This window comes from Apteryx mantelli, chromosome 28 (genome assembly GCF_036417845.1).
Source record: "Apteryx mantelli isolate bAptMan1 chromosome 28, bAptMan1.hap1, whole genome shotgun sequence".
NCBI classification, from domain to species: domain Eukaryota; kingdom Metazoa; phylum Chordata; class Aves; order Apterygiformes; family Apterygidae; genus Apteryx; species Apteryx mantelli.
In genome coordinates, this window is record NC_090005.1 from 2,513,352 (window position 1) to 2,530,109 (window position 16,758).

The 16,758-nt window shown below is 54.7% G+C and overlaps 1 protein-coding gene and 1 long non-coding RNA gene across 2 annotated transcripts in view; both read right to left on the reverse strand.

The window, feature by feature from the left end:
* The window catches only part of LOC136994416 (uncharacterized), a 7,485-nt gene extending 3,359 nt beyond the window's left edge, over window positions 1–4,126 (reverse strand). Inside the window, exons 1-2 of the long non-coding RNA XR_010886504.1 lie at window positions 3,910–4,126; window positions 2,546–2,923 (exon numbers count right to left, since the gene is read on the reverse strand). This is a non-coding gene — a long non-coding RNA (uncharacterized lncRNA). The remainder of the gene's footprint in view (window positions 1–2,545; window positions 2,924–3,909) is intronic.
* CBX1 (chromobox 1) lies at window positions 4,127–16,379 on the reverse strand. The gene is made up of 5 exons (XM_067312188.1): window positions 16,243–16,379; window positions 6,856–7,031; window positions 6,089–6,266; window positions 5,179–5,273; window positions 4,127–4,499 (listed from the first exon to the last, which is right to left on the reverse strand). Exons 2-5 carry the CDS (start codon window positions 6,993–6,995, stop codon window positions 4,355–4,357), a joined length of 558 nt encoding a protein of 185 aa, XP_067168289.1. The 5' UTR covers window positions 6,996–7,031; window positions 16,243–16,379; the 3' UTR covers window positions 4,127–4,354.
* Between the last annotated feature and the right edge of the window lie 379 nt (window positions 16,380–16,758).

Here is a 16,758-nt window from a genome sequence, read left to right on the forward strand (position 1 = left end):
CAGCAGGAGCCTCGGCAGGTAGATAAATAGTTGCACTTGAAGCATTTCAGAACTCCTTCGTTATGGCTCAGCACCACTTACTTACTTTTTTATAATTATAGCGGCCTTTCTCCAAGGCCTTGTTTCACCTCATTGATACTAGCTGCTTGGAGGGCCTGAGTTTTCTCACGCAGCCCCTAGTGGGGGTATGAATATTATGCAGCACTTCCTGCACCCCGAATCGATTATTTAATTACTAGAGCCTATGAAGAGAAGCCTGGACCTTGGGATGACAGGCTGGGGGGGAAAAGGGAGGGGGGGCAAAGACAAAGGCAGACCTTGGCCCCACCGGACTTGGACACCTTCCTTGGCCAGACACTGGCACTTCCTTGCTGTGCCAGAAGAGCAAGCAGAAAGCACATGATCAGCCTTCCTTTGCCTTCACTGAAAGAAGCAAAGTCTTGCTTTCCACAAGGTGGCCAAAGGGCCACAAGGGCCCAACGCAGTTTCCTCAAGGTTGAAATCTCTCCTTATGGGATTGGAAGAATTTACCTTCTCCTGCTGTTAGCTAGGAGTTGAGTCCAGGCCAGCTCCACACACGATAACAGCTCAGCCAAAAGGAACACGAAGCATTAAAATGTGTATTCTGAGGTGGTTCTGGTCTCTCTTCCTGGGCTCTAGGGTATTTATTCCAGCTATTACTTCAGGGGCTGTTTTAGAACGTAATATTGGCTTGCAAAACCCACAAGACTGTCATCTGCCCTGGTGATGCTACGAGACCATTGCAGCCCTCCTGGAGGGGTTCATCCCCCCTCTCCCTACCTAGAGAAGGAAAACAGGGCCCAGAGGGCACTCAGGCTCGAGAGAGGAGGATAAACCTTTCTCCCAAGTCTCTAGTTCCCAAGTACACAGGAATCGGGGCTTGCTCTCCACGGCTCCTTTCAGAGCCCAGCTCCAAGGCCTTTTGCTGCCGCTCTCCCACAGAACGGGATCGTTCGCTTCCCATCTACGCTCCTCCATGTCCCTGCTCACACATGCAGAACACGAAGTCCCCAGTGCCCCACATCTGGGAGGTTACAGGTGACCACAGAGCTGCTCCCCAGCCTCCAACACTGGTACATCTCAGAGCAGCAAGACGGGGATGAAAATTAGCCTGACAAAACCCACCTAGTTCTGGCTCCCTGCCTGTGCCTGTCACATCCCGCTTTGGGCAGCCGGCACCGGCCTTTGCAGGTAGCAAGAAGGAGCTGTTTAAGCTCCCATCTTGCCTGCCCCTACCTACCTTACTGTCACTTCCATGTCATGCCACGTGCTGTCAGAGGCGCAGGCTGCCTGCCAGCCTGTAATCAGGTGAAGTGCAGACCTTTCATTTTCCGAAGCAGGAAGCACTTAGCCACCAGCAGGGCCCTGTGTCTATGATCTCGGCAAGAGCCGCGGTGGAACGGCCTTTCTAACAAGCGTCCGGCTGCTGCGCTGCTCCTCGGCACAGAGGTCAGACAGCTTGGCACGAGCCGTCTCGCTAAGCGGGGCAGCCCGGCCCGCGTTTCTCCCTGCCACCACTGTCCTGCCCCACGCCGGGCAGCCCGGGCGCCAGCCCAGCTCGCGGAGCCCGGGGAGAACCACCACGCTGCCCCTGCAAGGCACAGCTCGCTCAGGGATCTCTGAGCGCTTTACAAGAGTGACACTATCTTCCCGTGCCTCAGTTTCTCATCTCGGGAGGTGAATCATCAAGCTCACGCAGTGCCAAAGCCGGAGACAGCCGGTACCGAGGGCTCCGATGTCTGACCTGCCCCGACCGCAGGGCTGGACCTGCTGCTTCGGGAGCGCGGCACGCGCACGCAGGAGCCCCACGTGCTCCGCGAGGCTGCGGTCCCAGCCCCGGGATCTAGCAACACACATCCTCCAGCTACCTGCCGTGATCGATCTCCCCGGAGCCTCCCCACGGAATTGCAGCCTTCTTACGTTCAATTAAGTGGACGTTACTCCTTCCATCTCTAATGATTAATACAGGTTTAATTGCTGCTTCTCTGGCTGCCGGGGCAGGGAAGACATTTCATCGTACCGCTGGGTATAGGCTGCACCGTTACGAATAACCTGGATTTCAATTGGCTGCAGAGTTTTGCAGCACTCGATAACCGTTAGCGACGGGTTGGCGGAGCCCCCGTTCAGCGCCAAACACCACGCAGTAACCTCACTGCTTCTACCTGGGAACACTCAAAGCGGTGAGCCAGCAACTGCAACCGCCTCTCCGGAAAGCTCTCGACTGCTGCTCCGTGGGCTCTGCTGCAGAGGTTGCTGCGGCCCATCCGTACGACTGTGCGGAGCGTCGCTGGACTGAGCAGAGGAGGCAAAGTTTCACCTCTTCAGACGCAAGAGTTTGCGGCCTTCCAGCAAGGCCATACCAAGAACTGTGCGGCTAAAGGTGGAAGCGACCTCACTTAAACAGTCACCAGAATCATTGCCGGAACTTTAAAAACTTGATACTGTGGGTAGCCAAAGGCCCGTAAATGTAAAGTGACAAAGTCTGCTAAACATTCAAATGGGAATTGAAGTAAAAGTCACTTACCCAATGTCACAGGCGAGCTTGGTGTCGGATCCTGGACTGGGAACACATGCAGCGCACACGCCCGGCTCAAGCTGCATCTTGCTGCTTCGACCAAGGTCCCAGCTCATAGCTAGTCCTCTCGTCTCCAGGAGCAAGGCTTGACGCAGGCCTCTAGACACTAACCTCTGCGACACTCCTCCTCTTCAGATGGAAGTCAAAATAAGCAAGAACCTTCCGTCAGCTGCTCCAAAGCTCCTGCTGCTGTCGACACCTAGATCAGTGACACCGGCTAACTTGGGCTGCATCAGATCTAACCTTGTTCAGAACGAACCACAAGCGCAGGCTAACTTCCCTCCACGACCCGCTCTACACCTCGTCACTGATCTCATGCACAAAGAGCTGGAGGAAGGAGCAAAGTAGAGAAGAAAAAAATCAAGATTATAAATCTAAAATTTTATTGAGACAAAAAACTGACAGAGCTTGGTATGAAGTTAAAATCCAAACACGTACTTTACATTTAAACAACATTTTCACAGAAACCTAAACACATGCTTTTAAAAAAAGGTTTGTACAATGCAAGTCTAGATACATACCACCCTACAAGGAGGTGCCAGGAGTCTGGTGGGGCTCACGACTCCAGACATTAAATAGTTCAGTATTTTTAATAAATCTGATTAAAAAAACTCAGAAGATTCAGGGTAACACATCCGGCTCCAGCGCCAAAATCTGGTCTTCTACAAACAAACACTTGTTATAGGAGAATAAGGAACTGATTTTTCTTGTGCTGTTGTTGATTTCCTCTCCCTCCCACGTGACACAATTAAGGGGTTCCCAATGCTGCTGGCTGGACAGTCAAATCAAGGTGAGAAAAGGAACAAGTAGTCAGAAGTCTCTCTCCCCCTAATTTTGAGAAATAGCACCTTATAACAGAAAGAAGGGTAGAAAGGCTTTTAAGGGGTTAAAATCCATTCCCTCCCTGAAGCCCACCCACCCACATACAACGCATGTGTCAGTAACTGGCAGTTCTGTTTCAGGACAATACGAATCACAAATTTGCATTTTCACAAGTCTCCCATCGCCCCCCCACCCCCCGTAAAAATTGCTCTCAGGGTTTTGAGGACCTTAGCTCCAGAGATTTGGACATTCACAGTTTCAGTCTCATATCAGTGTCCCTGTCTCCCTAGTTCTGTCATCAATACTGGGCTTTTTTTTAAATTCAGGTTCTAAAAAAGATCTGGAAATGATCTAGAACATTGTCACCAGACCTCATCTCCCTCCCTCCCTCCCCACCCGATTAAACAAGAGACCCGTTTCCCCCACATCCCTCCCCCCAGCCCCCCCGAACCGATACACCAGTAAATAGCAAAAGAAAAAAACCTACACACATGCTACGCCGTAAAAATGCAGAGTTAACACTATCGGGAAGAAGGCTGTGGGTTGCCGAGATGGTCTTTGAAGAAGAAGCAGTATCCATCTGCACTCCCTTTCCCCAGCCCACCCATCACCAGTGATAGTCCTTCATGGAAGGGGCTTTGTTTCCTCTCCCACAAGCTGCAGAATGGACAGCCTCGAAACAAGCATCCCAACCCCCCAACCCCCCGCCCTTCCCTCCCCCCAATCGAGCCGGGCTGGTTTGAATCTGTACACAGCATGAAGCTGCATAGAGCAGTCGAGCAGCTGCAGGGCACAGAAACCATACTGGTCTCTTCAAAGGGCATCTTCTCCAGCCATCTCTACGCTCCCAACCGAGTAGAGCTGCGTTCTCTCCCTCTTGCTCAAACCCACAGTTCAGATCTTTATACAAAGGCTGGCCAGAGCGGGTGCCAGGGTTTAGTTCTTGTCCTCTTTCTTGTCATCATCCTCTGAGGGGTAGGAATGCCATGTCAACCTCTCCTCATAGAATGAGATGACCACCTGGGGGCACTTGATGTTGGCTTCCTTTGCAGGTACCAGGTCGGCCTCGTCAGAGTTCTTCCTACAGGCCAGAGCAGAGGTGCAAGTTAGGGGGCTGCAGAGGGGAGGTGGAAGAAACGGAGACCGGAGAAAACTGAGAAGCAGCAGGTAAATGGAGGAATCCCTGAGCCGTTCGGGGGTTCCAAGCGATCCCCCCGAGTGGTTCTGGAGCAGGGAGAAGCAGCACATGAACCCAGCAAAAATTCAGGCGTGAGTTCAGCTCTGGGTCGTAAGGGATGGGGAAGAGAAGCCAAATCAAAGCTGCAGCCTGTCCCCAGCCACTCTGCACTCCTGAGACGGTGCAAAAGCAAACGACTCCCACACCTACGCCTGACTCTGGTTTGGCTCCCACCTGCGCCAGCGACAAGCCCTGCTTCTCTACAGCCGAAGGGGCACACGGTCATCGTCACGGCTCTCCTCTGGGTGCAGCCTTCCGAACCTGAGGCCCGCGCCATGACACCATGCCCCTCTCTCTCCCCAAGCTCGCGCCTGCTGCGGGGGGACATCTTAAGAGCCACGCAATCCCAAGGGCCCTACCTGCTCGTTTCACATCCACGTTAGCCTCAGCGCAGAGGGTCGCCTCAGGCAGCAGCGCCATCGCGAGAGATTTCATGCCAGGTAGCAGGGACTCCCCAGGCGCAGGTCCTTCCCTCTCTGGCACAGAATAAGTGAAGAAGTGACAGACACAAAGACACACTCACCACTTCATCAGGAACATGAGCTCCCCGCTGGAATCCGTGGCACCGATGATCCGCTCTGGCTCAAACCCCCGGGCAAAGCCTCGCGGTTTCTCCGACTGAAAGAGACAAGTTTTCACTTGTAGCATCGAAGCGTGGCTGTCACAGCCCCGTTTCGGGTCTCTAGGGCACACTGCTCTCCAGGATGGCTGTTCAGAAAGGGCCCACGTGTCAGATGTGCAGACCACGATGCCTAAGGCCTGGGGACACCTGCGCAGACCATTCAGGCGTTTACGCCCGCTGCGCTGCGGCGACCTGCTGCCAGGCCCCGGGGAGAGCGCAGAGCGCCCCGCTCACGCTGCGAGCGGAGGGGCCGATTTCCAAGGCTGTGGTTTTGCTCCATCCCAAGGCCCTGCAGGTCAAACTATTTGTGCTGGCTACGACTCAGCAGCTCCTCAAGTGAAAACCAGACTGCAGAGCCTTTTTCTGGGCCCTTTTCTCAAGCAGCCAAGAGCACCCCAAGCAGGAGGCTCTGTTCCACCTCGCTCCCCCTCTTCAAGGGGCAACCGGCAACCCTTGCCATCTTTTTCACCCCTTGTGCAGTTACTCAAGAGACGCTGTAGCACAACTTTCACCATTCTAGGGGCTGCATACCCTTTTGGATAAAGGATTGTTCTTTTCAATTTAGTCCTAGAACTGGCTGTAGATTTACTAGGAGGTCTGGCTCAGAGAAGAGCTAATCCCTGCTCCAGAGAGCTATTGCTTTTCAAAAGCACTTCAGCTGTGCCTCACTGAATCGGAATATTCTTCTCCCTATGCAGGAGAACTGTTTGACTAAGGTTTTGGAGAGTGGCTGCTCTACCACTTGACACCGCGCCAAAAACAGGGGGGAGGGAGGTGAATAGAGAATCCCCTCCTGTCGAGCCTGCCTCACCTCCTCTTTCTTCTTCTTTGGTTTGCTCTCCTCCCCTTTATCTTCCGTGTCAGACTCCGCTTTGCGTTTGCTTCCCTCAGACTTCTCGGTCTCGTGTGCAGTTTTCTGGGACTGAAGGAACTCTGCAATGAGGTCTGGGCAGTCGAGGTTCTCTTCTGGCTCCCACGTGTTATCTTCACTGCAATCAAAGGCAACAGATTAGCTTTACATAAGGAGAGCTCGCTGCAGCTTTCACTGCCAAGAAAAGTCCCAGACACCAGGCCGTGCGGAGATGCTGAGAGAAGCAGAAGTCTGGATGCTGGTGCCCTTGCCTCATGAAGCAGTTCCCTGTCCTTATCTGGGCAGGGAGACCAGAGACAGGGCAGATTTATTTCCCTTCTCAGGATAGAAACGTATATCATTTTATCTGGCTACTTGTTTCGTACTAGGTTAGAGGGGAGAAAGCCCGCTGGAGCAGTGCCCTGGACGGCCTGTTTGCAAGGCAGGACACAGGGCTTTCTCACCTAGGCTGTGCTCACAGGGTCCTGATGCTTTACAGCTTGACGCATGTGGTGGCACTGCTGTTTTTGTTATTATGGCTGTCTTTAGCCTGTTAGCAACATTTTGCAGACAAGGAGAGAGGTGCAGGGAGACTAAGCCACCTGCTCCGAGAAGCTCTAGAAGCCGCTAGCAGAAGAGACACGTGACCCCCAAACTCGTATCAAGCAGCCCAGCACCCGCCCCTGCAGCACCAGCCCTCTGGATGCGGCACGCGCGGAGGCACTTACTCCGAGAAGCCTTTCCACTTCAGCAGATACTCCACTTTGCCCTTCACCACTCGCCGATCCAGGACCTTCTCCACCACATACTCCTCCTCCTCTTCCTCTAAGACCTCTTCCACTTTCTTCTTGTTCTGCTTTTTTCCCATTGTGCTGGCCAGCTTTTCAGCTTACGGGCGACGCTGCTAAAAGGGGAGAAGGAACCACGCGTGTGTCAAGGTCAGGTTTGCCTCCGCCAGGAAGCAGACATAACGGATACACAGAGGCAGAGCACAGCATGGGAATGCTGCTTTTGAAGAAAACAGGCACATACAAAGTAGGTGAAACACAGAGATGGGCCGGAGCGGTCCTGCCAGTCAACAGGCAAACAGGAATCTCCAGCAGGAGCTGCTACACTTACATGACACCTTTCTGATGTGCAGCTTAGGCCTTTTTGTCTCCCCAGCACCCCATTCCACCAAACCCACCGAGACTCTGCCTGCTCCTACCCATATATTGCCCTCCTCTTCTGCACACTGCTGCCTCAACCTCCCTGCTCCCATGTGTTGCCCACCAGCCTCCAGAAATGAAGTAGCACCCTAAGCCGGGGCTGCTCCACGTCTTGTCCTTCCTCTGCTGAGGACACGCATCCCCTCTCAATCTGCTCTCTCCCCCTTCTTCATTTCACTGACCCTCACGCACCAACCTTCTTCCCTTCAGCTTAGCTCAACCCTGTCTGGAGCCACAGAAAGCTTTTACAAAGCTATACAGCAGTGGGGGGGAGAGAGCACACCGCTGATATTAATTAAAAGTTAATAAATAGCTAATCCAAGTTGAAGTCAAGTCACAATCCCTGACAGCAAGCTCCCAATTTTCATTTCTTTGCTGGTTTGTGCACCTGCACTCTGGGATATTTACCTAACTCACCAGCCCAGAAGATGTTTTTTTTTTCTCCTTTTCCAGAACCAATTAGACAGTCAAAATTTCCTGCACGCATCTCCAGTGCTTACTGGGAAGCAGCAGAAAGGATGTAGGGTTAGGAGTATTCTCTGACCCTACACAGCTCAAGGGCAACCACACACCAGCGAAGGTAACGCATGGGAAGGTGCAGCACTTAGGGCTGTTCTGTGCTTCCTACTCACACGGGGGGGGGGGGGGGGGGGGGACAGACACTGCAGAGGAAGAACCACGCTGCCAACCAGCCCGAAACGATGCACCTCAGAGAGCCAAAACCCACCGAGACGCCCCACTTCCCTACTCAGACCCAGCCCGTAGCAGCAACAGTACCGCAGCAAGGCGCCTCCAGGGCCAGCATCTCCCCCCACGGCTGCCCAGGACCGCAGTCCATCCCCAGGGTGCAAGAGCGAGTCTGCTCACTGCCCTGTATGTCTGTGCGCGGCAGGCGATGCCGGTAGGGATGGCACCGCTCCACAAAAACGCTCTTCAGCTGCCTCTTTGAGGGGTTCCTGAGATGTGAGTTACACCGACAGGTCCCAGCACCGCAGCGAGGGTCACGAGCGACAGCGCAGAGCCGCACGGGCAGAAGTTCGTACAGGAAGGGGACACGGGGAAAGGCTTTTCCCTCAGGACGAAGAAAAACACAGAGCCCTCTGATACTCTGAGCTCATCAGCAGCTTCTGCTCCAAAGAAGTTTGCTTAAGCGGAGGGCGCTGAACAGAACTAGACAAGTTGCGCTGCTTTGGACAGGGCAAAGGGTCCGCAGGTTGCAAGGCTCCCATCTGCTGTCGCTGATAAGCAGTTGCACTACTGCAGTGGCAAAGGTGGCAACACAACCGAGACTGCCTGATACCCGCCCCGTCGCCTCCCAAAAGCGGCTGTTCTTAACCCCCCGCCCTGCTGAAGAGCTGCCCAGAGAGCTTTCACCGCTTAAGCGCATAGGAACATGACTTCTTTTTTTGTTATGGTATTTTCTGCCAAGCAAATCAACTGGCAAGCGGGTCAAACACTACCTTCCTAGAAGACTTAATTTTTGCTGCTCAGGTTATCCTGAATCTTGTAGAATACATTTCATCTGGCAAAATCTATGGAAATTGGGGTCGGTTTACATGGCAAAACAAAAATTCTGCAGTTTTACCCTGACCGAAGGAGATGTCAAGGTTAAGCAACAGTCTCAGCTCGCGGGGTACAGCCAGATGAGCTCCCTTTTGTCCAAGAGGGCGTTGAGCTGAGCAGCTGTCATCGGAGTGACATGTTTGAAGAAGGCTTAAAACCAAGCCCCACAAAGCTCAAAACACCCACCCGCTAGCTCAGACCACCAGAAGCCACAGCAGAGGGGATGGGAAGGAGCATGGCTGAGCCTGCCCGCTACAGACCACCGTGCATCTCCTGCTGTCTGGTACACGGGGCTCGAGGGCAGCCAAGGAGCATGGAAAAGCAGAAGAAGGAAGCACTTCTCCGTTTGGCACACGCTGGACTAACTTGTTTATATTTTGGACTCTGCTATTGCACTGCTTCTTTCGACCTGACCTTGGCGTACAAGTTGTGCCAACGCTGGGCCTTTCACTCCTCGGCATGCTCTGCCTTCTGCGGCGTTTGCTAGTGGGCAGACATCCTCCCTTCACCCTCCACCTCCGCACGGGCCAGCCTTGAGGTGACCCACCGAGCCTTGCACTCGATGGCTATGGGGGGGCGGAAGGAAAAATACTTGAACACCTTTCCCTCCCCTCTGGCACTGAGTCTTTGGGCTGTTTATGGACCCAAGCAGAAAACTAGCGATAAAAGCCAGGCCAAAGTGGCTACTACCATCGCGGGGTGTTTGGTGATTACTGGGCAATTTAGGGGTCTCGGTGCCCGAGAGCAAGTGCTTTGCATCACAAGCCTTCTCCTCCTTCTGCCCATGTTCAGCACTAGGCTTTTCCCTTGCCTATTCTTTTTTTTTTTTTGAGTGGTGGTCTCAGAAGAGGGGTCAGCACTTGAACAGGCTGCAGGGTCTGAGGAGCAGACGGGAACCAGCGAAGAGCTCGTGCTGGTACTGCTCGTGCTCGTCTGTGGTTGCCAAGCCGCAGCGTCAGCCAAAGGTGGAGACTAAGTCCGCTCTAAGTATTAAATAAAGAGCTGAGAAGATCCCTGCCATGTAGAGACCAGCAGCTGGAGTGGCAGTAGGGATATTCCCACAGACAGGCATTTCTTCCCTCGTGGATCTCATATTAAATGCCAGAGGATACTCAGCCCCTCAGGGACAAAGTTTTTATGTCCTATTCTACAGGGAAGAAAAAAAAAAAAGGCTGGAAACAGCCCACCAAAATGAAGCCGTATGAGACCGTGCATCAGACAGGCTTTTCCCTTCTGAACTCCTGGGCTGAACCACACTGACAGGGTCTTTAATCGGACGCCAGACGGAGGCAAACCCAGAGCAGCAAGGCTCCGGGTCGCCTGTGGCCTGGCCGAGGAGGCCGCCGGGCTGCTTGGCACCGCCGCGGCTGGTGCGCGGCACAACAACGTCGAGCCTCCGGCCGCCAACGTCTAATCCCCGAGAAGGAGCCAGCGCTGCAGCAGGAAGCCGGGAGATCGTGTTTCACTCTGGAATTCTTCAGGCAATTCCTTTCTCCTGCGCAGGGAAGCGGCCCTCCCCGCACTCCCCCAGCGCCGCCGCCCAGGGGAAGGGGGCAGGGGACAAGCACGCCATGGCAGAGAGGATTTCCACCGCCAGCGCTCGGCCAAGGCGGAAGGCCCAGTCGCAGCCCCGACGGCAACAGGCAAATAAACTCCTCTAAGGGAGAGAGCCTGGAGGGGCCAGAGCTTGGGGCCCCCCTCTCTCGGCAGGGAATTCTTTTCAGCAGCAGCCGAAAGGATTTTAGCCAAAAACGCCATGGTTGTCGCTTGGAGGTGGGCTTGTTTTCATAAAGTACCTAAGGATGCTCAGCAAGATTACCAGGCCGCTTGGTGGGCTTCCTAAGAAAGCAACTGGATAAAGGAGTCTAAGCCTAACAGCAGAGCATTGCCAAGATGAGCTCAGACAGGAGTCACCAAAACCAGAGGTGGTGCAGGACAGGTAAGTGTGGAAAGAGTTACCCGAAAAAGAAAAACATGAGAGCAAGGCAAGGAAAGAACTACGCTGCGGATCCATCGTTTTGTTGTGGTAAGTCCTGGGCAGAGAAGATGCAAATCCAAGGCCAGGAGCACAGAGAGCGGCAGCAACTATACTTAAGCCTTTGGCACACTGCAACCTCTCCAGAAGCTCCCCAGTCACTCTGGGCCTGTCCCCCAGCTTCTTTCAGCAGACGTTCTTCTGTTTCTGTTACAGGCTCTAACACCACAGCGTATCAGTGTCGCTCCCCTTTACGGACCTGCATCACCTCCTGCGTGTTGTGAAGATCTCGCCTTGCGCACGCAGACCGGGCTCGCACCGAGCAGCCTGTTGACGGGCAATGCCTTTTGCATTCATTCTGGGGTTAGGGACAACGTCTGGTTTTGCCTCAACAGCCTGCAGCCAGCAAGGTGCTCCGGGCAGATAAGGCCTAGCTCCAGCTCACCGAATCCGTTGCTAGATGTGGTAGAGATTTTAGCTTTCGAGCGAGCAGCAGAGACGAGCTGCCGCACAGGTCTTGCGCTGCACTGCAGTCAGGAACGCAGCAAGAGGGTGAGAAAGGGACTTCGGCCCCCAGGGAGAGCATGAACTTAGCACAGGGCTTTATCTGCAAAGCATCTAAGCGGCTCCCCCCACCCACCCACACCCTTTTCCTCCAAGTCAGGAATGCTTCTGGGGAACCAAGGGCTCGACAAAGATTTCAGCCTTTTGTGACTGGGAACACCCAAACCCTCCGATTTTAATTATTAAAAACTAACCGCAGCCACCCAAACTACTGGCTGGCTTCTAGCCTCAGGAGAGAGAAAGAAGCAGGGGTTGAACAATCCTCATCTGGTCTGAAAGGCAGCACAGGACAGACTCACTCTGTGCCCTGCTCTTTCATTGCTGGAGCTGCGAAATAAATATCTTTCACTCGTACTGAGTGCCTACGCACAGGTACAGAATGAAACCATTTCATTTTGCCTAGACCCTTTGGTAAGGGCGGACAGCCCCTACTACGTTTCTGGGGAGACTGCCCTTGTCTACAGAATTTGGGGCTAGGCTATTCCAGCCCAAAGAGATCTCACTTGTAGTACATTTTTCCTACAAATCAGCTTTAATTTTCTATACTTAGCATGTGAAAACAGTTGGCTTTATACTGAAAAATACGATTTTGAGACAAGCTCAGGATGGGTCTATGCTAAAACTTTCCATTATCTTTTGATGCTTCGTATCACCTAAAGCTCAGGGCAAAGCCGAAATCCTTTGTCAAGAGGAAAGCAGAATAGTGGAAGATTGAAAGAATAACTTCTAGGCCTGCAGTTAAGAGGAAAAGAATACAGGACACACCTAAGCCACTTGAAATGAATTCAAATGCCAGTAAAAGGCCATGAAAAAAGAGGCCCAGTGCAAAGGTGGATGAGAAAGCCTGCTTTATTGGGACAAGAGTAGCAGAGAGAGGAGCAAGAGCTGGAGCTGACAGTGTGGGCACATCACTGCAGTAAATCAGAGCAAAGCACACGCTTGCCTCTGAGATCTTCGGGAGAACTGCATCCGGGTAGCGCAACCATTACCGGACAAGCACACTCACTCCCTTCAGCTGAGGGGAAGCCTTCGGTGGAGGATCATAAAGCTCTACCTAACACCCTTCTAAGATGCCCTGCACAAATCTTTTCAGTAGAAAGTTTTGTAGTTTAACTACGGAAACGAAGGCCAGCGTAAGAAAAATGCAAAGACCTAGAGATTTAATTTGAATACAGACTAGTTCCATTAACTGAGTCTTAAAGGATTAACAGTTCAGCTCAACATTAATGAGTTTTAAACTTAAAACATTTCCTCCTCCTGCCTTTCTCAAACTTGGCTAGCACCACACTCTCTTTAAAGACTTATGAGCATGCCAAGTTTATTCCGCACACGCCAGGAAAAGGCAGCAGGCATCTTTCTTTTGAAGTGGGAACAAGCATATTAAGTCTTCCACTCTCTCCAGAACCTGAAAACAGCAGAAAACATTTCTGGAAAGTTTGAGTGAAAGCACAAGTCTTTGAGCAGAGACCAAACTAAAAACTAAAAAAACCAAAAAAACCAAAAACCCAACAACAACCTTAAAGCACACCCACATCATTTCCAGTTAAATTCACAGTCCATGAGAGAATGTACCTCTGGATTAGAGAGCAACAGTAGAAATATTTCCCCTCTACAGAAAAAGGGAACCCAAAATAAAAACTCCGATCGCACAGACAGGAATTTTAAGTTCAGTATGTATATGAAGGCAGACAGAACTTCTGAACTCCTTTAGATCAGATAAATGCTAACAGAGTCAGAGCATGGATTTGTGTTCTCCTCTTTTGTCTGAAAATGACAAAATATTGCCACAAGTGGTGCAAGAGTCCCAGTTTTCCAGGACCCTCCTGCTCCAAGAGCAACCCTCGGCCTCACAGCACCTTCTTCAATCCACACTTATTCCTCGAAACAGAGGGACCACATCTGGATGCATTTCCCCCTCAGCAGCTACACACGCTTTTTCCTCCACGTTTCTAGCGCCTCAAGCCGCGAAGGCTGACCACGGGGGCTCACAGGCCATTCCCCTGCTTATTTTTGCATTTCACTTGTGTTGGACACTGAAGTCGGAGCAGCCACATCTGTTTCTCATCATTTCCACTACTGAAATCTTGAGCACTAATAGGAAGCTGTGCTGAGGCTGCAAACCCAGCAGGGACTGCTGACTCCAAACTCACCTAACACAAATACCTTCCTCTCCCTCCTCACTCAAACACCCAAGGGATTTGTTTAAAAAAGTTAATAAAACCTTTCAAAGATAGAGCCTTTAATTATTCAGCCAGAAAGCCCTTTTATTTTGATCTCTCTCAATTTAGGGACAGCATACGTGCTTGTCACCTGCAAATCCCTCATCCCCAACACCTAGAGATCTCCCCCATCTCCGAGAGGCCCCTCTCATGCTCACGCTCTCTGTGCGGTGCTCAGCTCCCTGGCCCGGACACTCCCTGCCCATACTAGTCCTCAGGTCACTTCCAGTCTCCGCCATCTCCTCCTCTGGGCTGCATAGGAGCAGCTCAGCTTCAGAGCATTTCCCCCAGCAAAACCCCTCAGTTATCCTGCTGCTTCCCACCCAGCTAGACCCTGTGCTCCTGGGGTAACGCCATCGCTTCCACTTTCTCAGCAGAACTTCAACACTTCCTGTCTGTTGAGGCAAATCCCATTTTGGCTCCATCATCTTCCCTTACCAGAGGTCCTACACTTCCCCCACGTGCTTTATGACTCCTAATCCAAGTGCAGCTCAGCTGCCCCTGCTCCCAAATCCCCTCCCCAGTCAGAGAAACCAGAGAAAGCCCTTGCAATCGGGGCAGCTCGCTGACACCCACCCCAGGCTGCGGCGGAGCTGGGACTCCGACCCAAACACGATCCCTGCTGCACTTCCCCCTCCCCTTCCTCAGGGCAGCTCCGCTTCCAGCTTCCAACCACCATCTCCCTTTTTCACCTACGCCCCCCGGCTAGCAGCACTGCCCTCGCTCCAGGGCCTCACACCCTCTCCCAAACAGCTCTCCTGCGCCCTGGCAGCCCCCGACCTCCGGGATCGCCCAGGCAGACCTCTGCCAGCCTCCCCCCTGCCCTCCCGCAGCCTCCCGAGCGGCTTCCCGCTCATTCTCCCCGCCAAAAGCTGACGCTCATCCCCTCCTCGCTTCCAGAGGGGTCCCGGCCTTAATTCCTCCTCCTCCCCCAGCCCCCAAGAGCCTCCCTCTTTTCCTGAAACTCTCCCCTCAGGAAATGCATCCCTCCCCTCCCCTACCCCATGTCTTAAAGCACCTTCCCATCCGAACATTTCCTCCCTGCCAGGGCAGCAGCCCCTGATCCAGCCTCCCCTCTCCAAACGTAGCCCCCCTCCTCCTCCTCCTCCTCCTTCTCCTCCTCCTCTGCAGCCCTCGCCCCCAGCCAGGCCCCCCTTTTCCCACACCCTCTGCAGTGGCTCCTTATTCCCACATTTCCCTCCTCGTGGATCAGACCCTGCCCAAGGCACGGCCTTCCCAGCACCCCGACATCCATCATCCTTCTCTGCCCAAAGGCACCTCGTGCCCCCAGGCAGGGCTCCCCCAGTCCCTCCTCCCCCAGCTTCCTCTAATCCTCTCCCAAAACGTCCCTCCCAGCCCAGCTTTGTCCCCAGCGCTGCAGCCCCTCCTCGCTCCGAAACGCTGCTCCCTCCCTTCCCTGCAGCCCCTTCGAGCAGCGCAGCCCCCGCCAGCACGTCCTCCTCTCGCGGCACCCCAAATATCCAAATATCTCCCCTCCGCTCACACCCCTTAGCACCCCAAATACCTCCCTCCACTACCACCCCAAATACCCCCCCTCCACTCACACCCCCCTTCTCCTGGCTCCCCAAATACCTAAATACCTCCTCTCTGCTCACACCCCTTAACACCCCAAATACCTTCCTCCACTACCACCCCAAATACCCCCCTCCACTCCCCCCCCCGGCTCCCTAAATACCTAAATACCTCCTCTCTGCTCACGCCCCTTAACATCCCAAATGCCTTCCTCCACTACCACCCCAAATACCCCCCTCCACTCCCCCCCCCCGGCTCCCTAAATACCTAAATACCTCCTCTCTGCTCACGCCCCTTAACATCCCAAATGCCTTCCTCCACTACCACCCCAAATATTCCTCTCTATTCACACCCCCCTCTCCTGACACCCCAAATACCCCCCCCTCCTCCTGGCTCCCCAAATACCTCCCTGCACTACCACCCCAAATACTCCCCCTCCACTAGCACCCCCCCCTCCAGGCACCCCAAATATCCCCCTCCACTCACACCCCCTCTCCTGGCTCCCCAAATATCCCCCTCCACTCACACCCCCCCTCTCCTGGCTCCCCAAATATCCCTCTCCACTCACACCCCCCCTCCTCCTGGCTCCCCAAATATCCCTCTCCACTCACCCCCCCTCCTCCTGGCTCCCCAAATATCCCTCTCCACTCACCCCCCCTCCTCCTGGCTCCCCAAATATCCCCCTCCACTCACACCCCCTCCTCCTGGCTCCCCAAATACCTCCCCCCCCCCACCCCCCCTCCTGGCTCCCCAAATATCCCTCTCCAGGTTCCCCAAATATCCCCCTCCACTCACCCCCCCTCTCCTGGCTCCCCAAATATCCCTCTCCACTCACCCCCCCTCCTCCTGGTTCCCCAAATATCCCCCTCCACTCACCCCCCCTCTCCTGGCTCCCCAAATATCCCTCTCCACTCACCCCCCCTCTCCTGGCTCCCCAAATACCCCCCCTCCCCCACCCCCCAACACCCCCTCCCCCCCGTTACCCGCCCCCCCGCCCGGGCCCCCTCGGCGCGCCGCGCCCCTCCCCCCGCGCGCCCCGGCGGCCCCGCTCACCTTGCACAGCCCCGCCAACGGTACCCGAGGGGAAGGGGCCTGCTGGGCGCGGCGGCGGGCGGGCAGGGCACGTCGGGCGGGCGCCGCGGGCCTGGCGGCTCTCCGTCCGCCTCCGTCAAACAAAAGAGCCCGGCCAGCCCCAGTACCCGCCGCGCGCACCGCGCCTGCGCCGCGACCCGCGCCGCCACGCACCATGGGAGATGTAGTCCCGCGCCACCGCCCGCCGTGCCGCCGCCGCGGGGCACCATGGGAGCTGTAGTCCGCGCTCCCCCCCCTCCCCGGCCGCCGGGCACCATGGGAGCTGTAGTGTCGCCCGCCGCGGAGCACCCTGGGAGCTGTAGTCGGGCCTGCGCTTCCGCAGCGCCTCCGCCCCAAGCGGCCTGCCGCCTCCGCCTGGCCTCCGGCCCGCCCCGCCCAGAAACCGGAGATACGCCGGGGCGGAGCCCGCTCACCGCGACCCCCGCGCAGCGCGGAGGGAGCCCTGCCCTCCGCCGCCCCGCGGCGCGGACTACAGCT

What these genes read in the sequence shown, in the direction of transcription:
- CBX1 (XM_067312188.1), bottom strand. Translation starts at nt 6,995, where the DNA reads ATGGGAAAAAAGCAGAACAAGAAGAAAGTGGAAGAGGTCTTAGAGGAA. An exon ending in AAGTGGAAAGGCTTCTCGGA is followed by an intron (nt 6,267 to 6,855) that starts GTAAGTGCCTCC and finishes CTTTGATTGCAG; the next exon opens with TGAAGATAACACGTGGGAGC. An exon ending in CAAAGAAGAAGAAAGAGGAG is followed by an intron (nt 5,274 to 6,088) that starts GTGAGGCAGGCT and finishes TGTCTCTTTCAG; the next exon opens with TCGGAGAAACCGCGAGGCTT.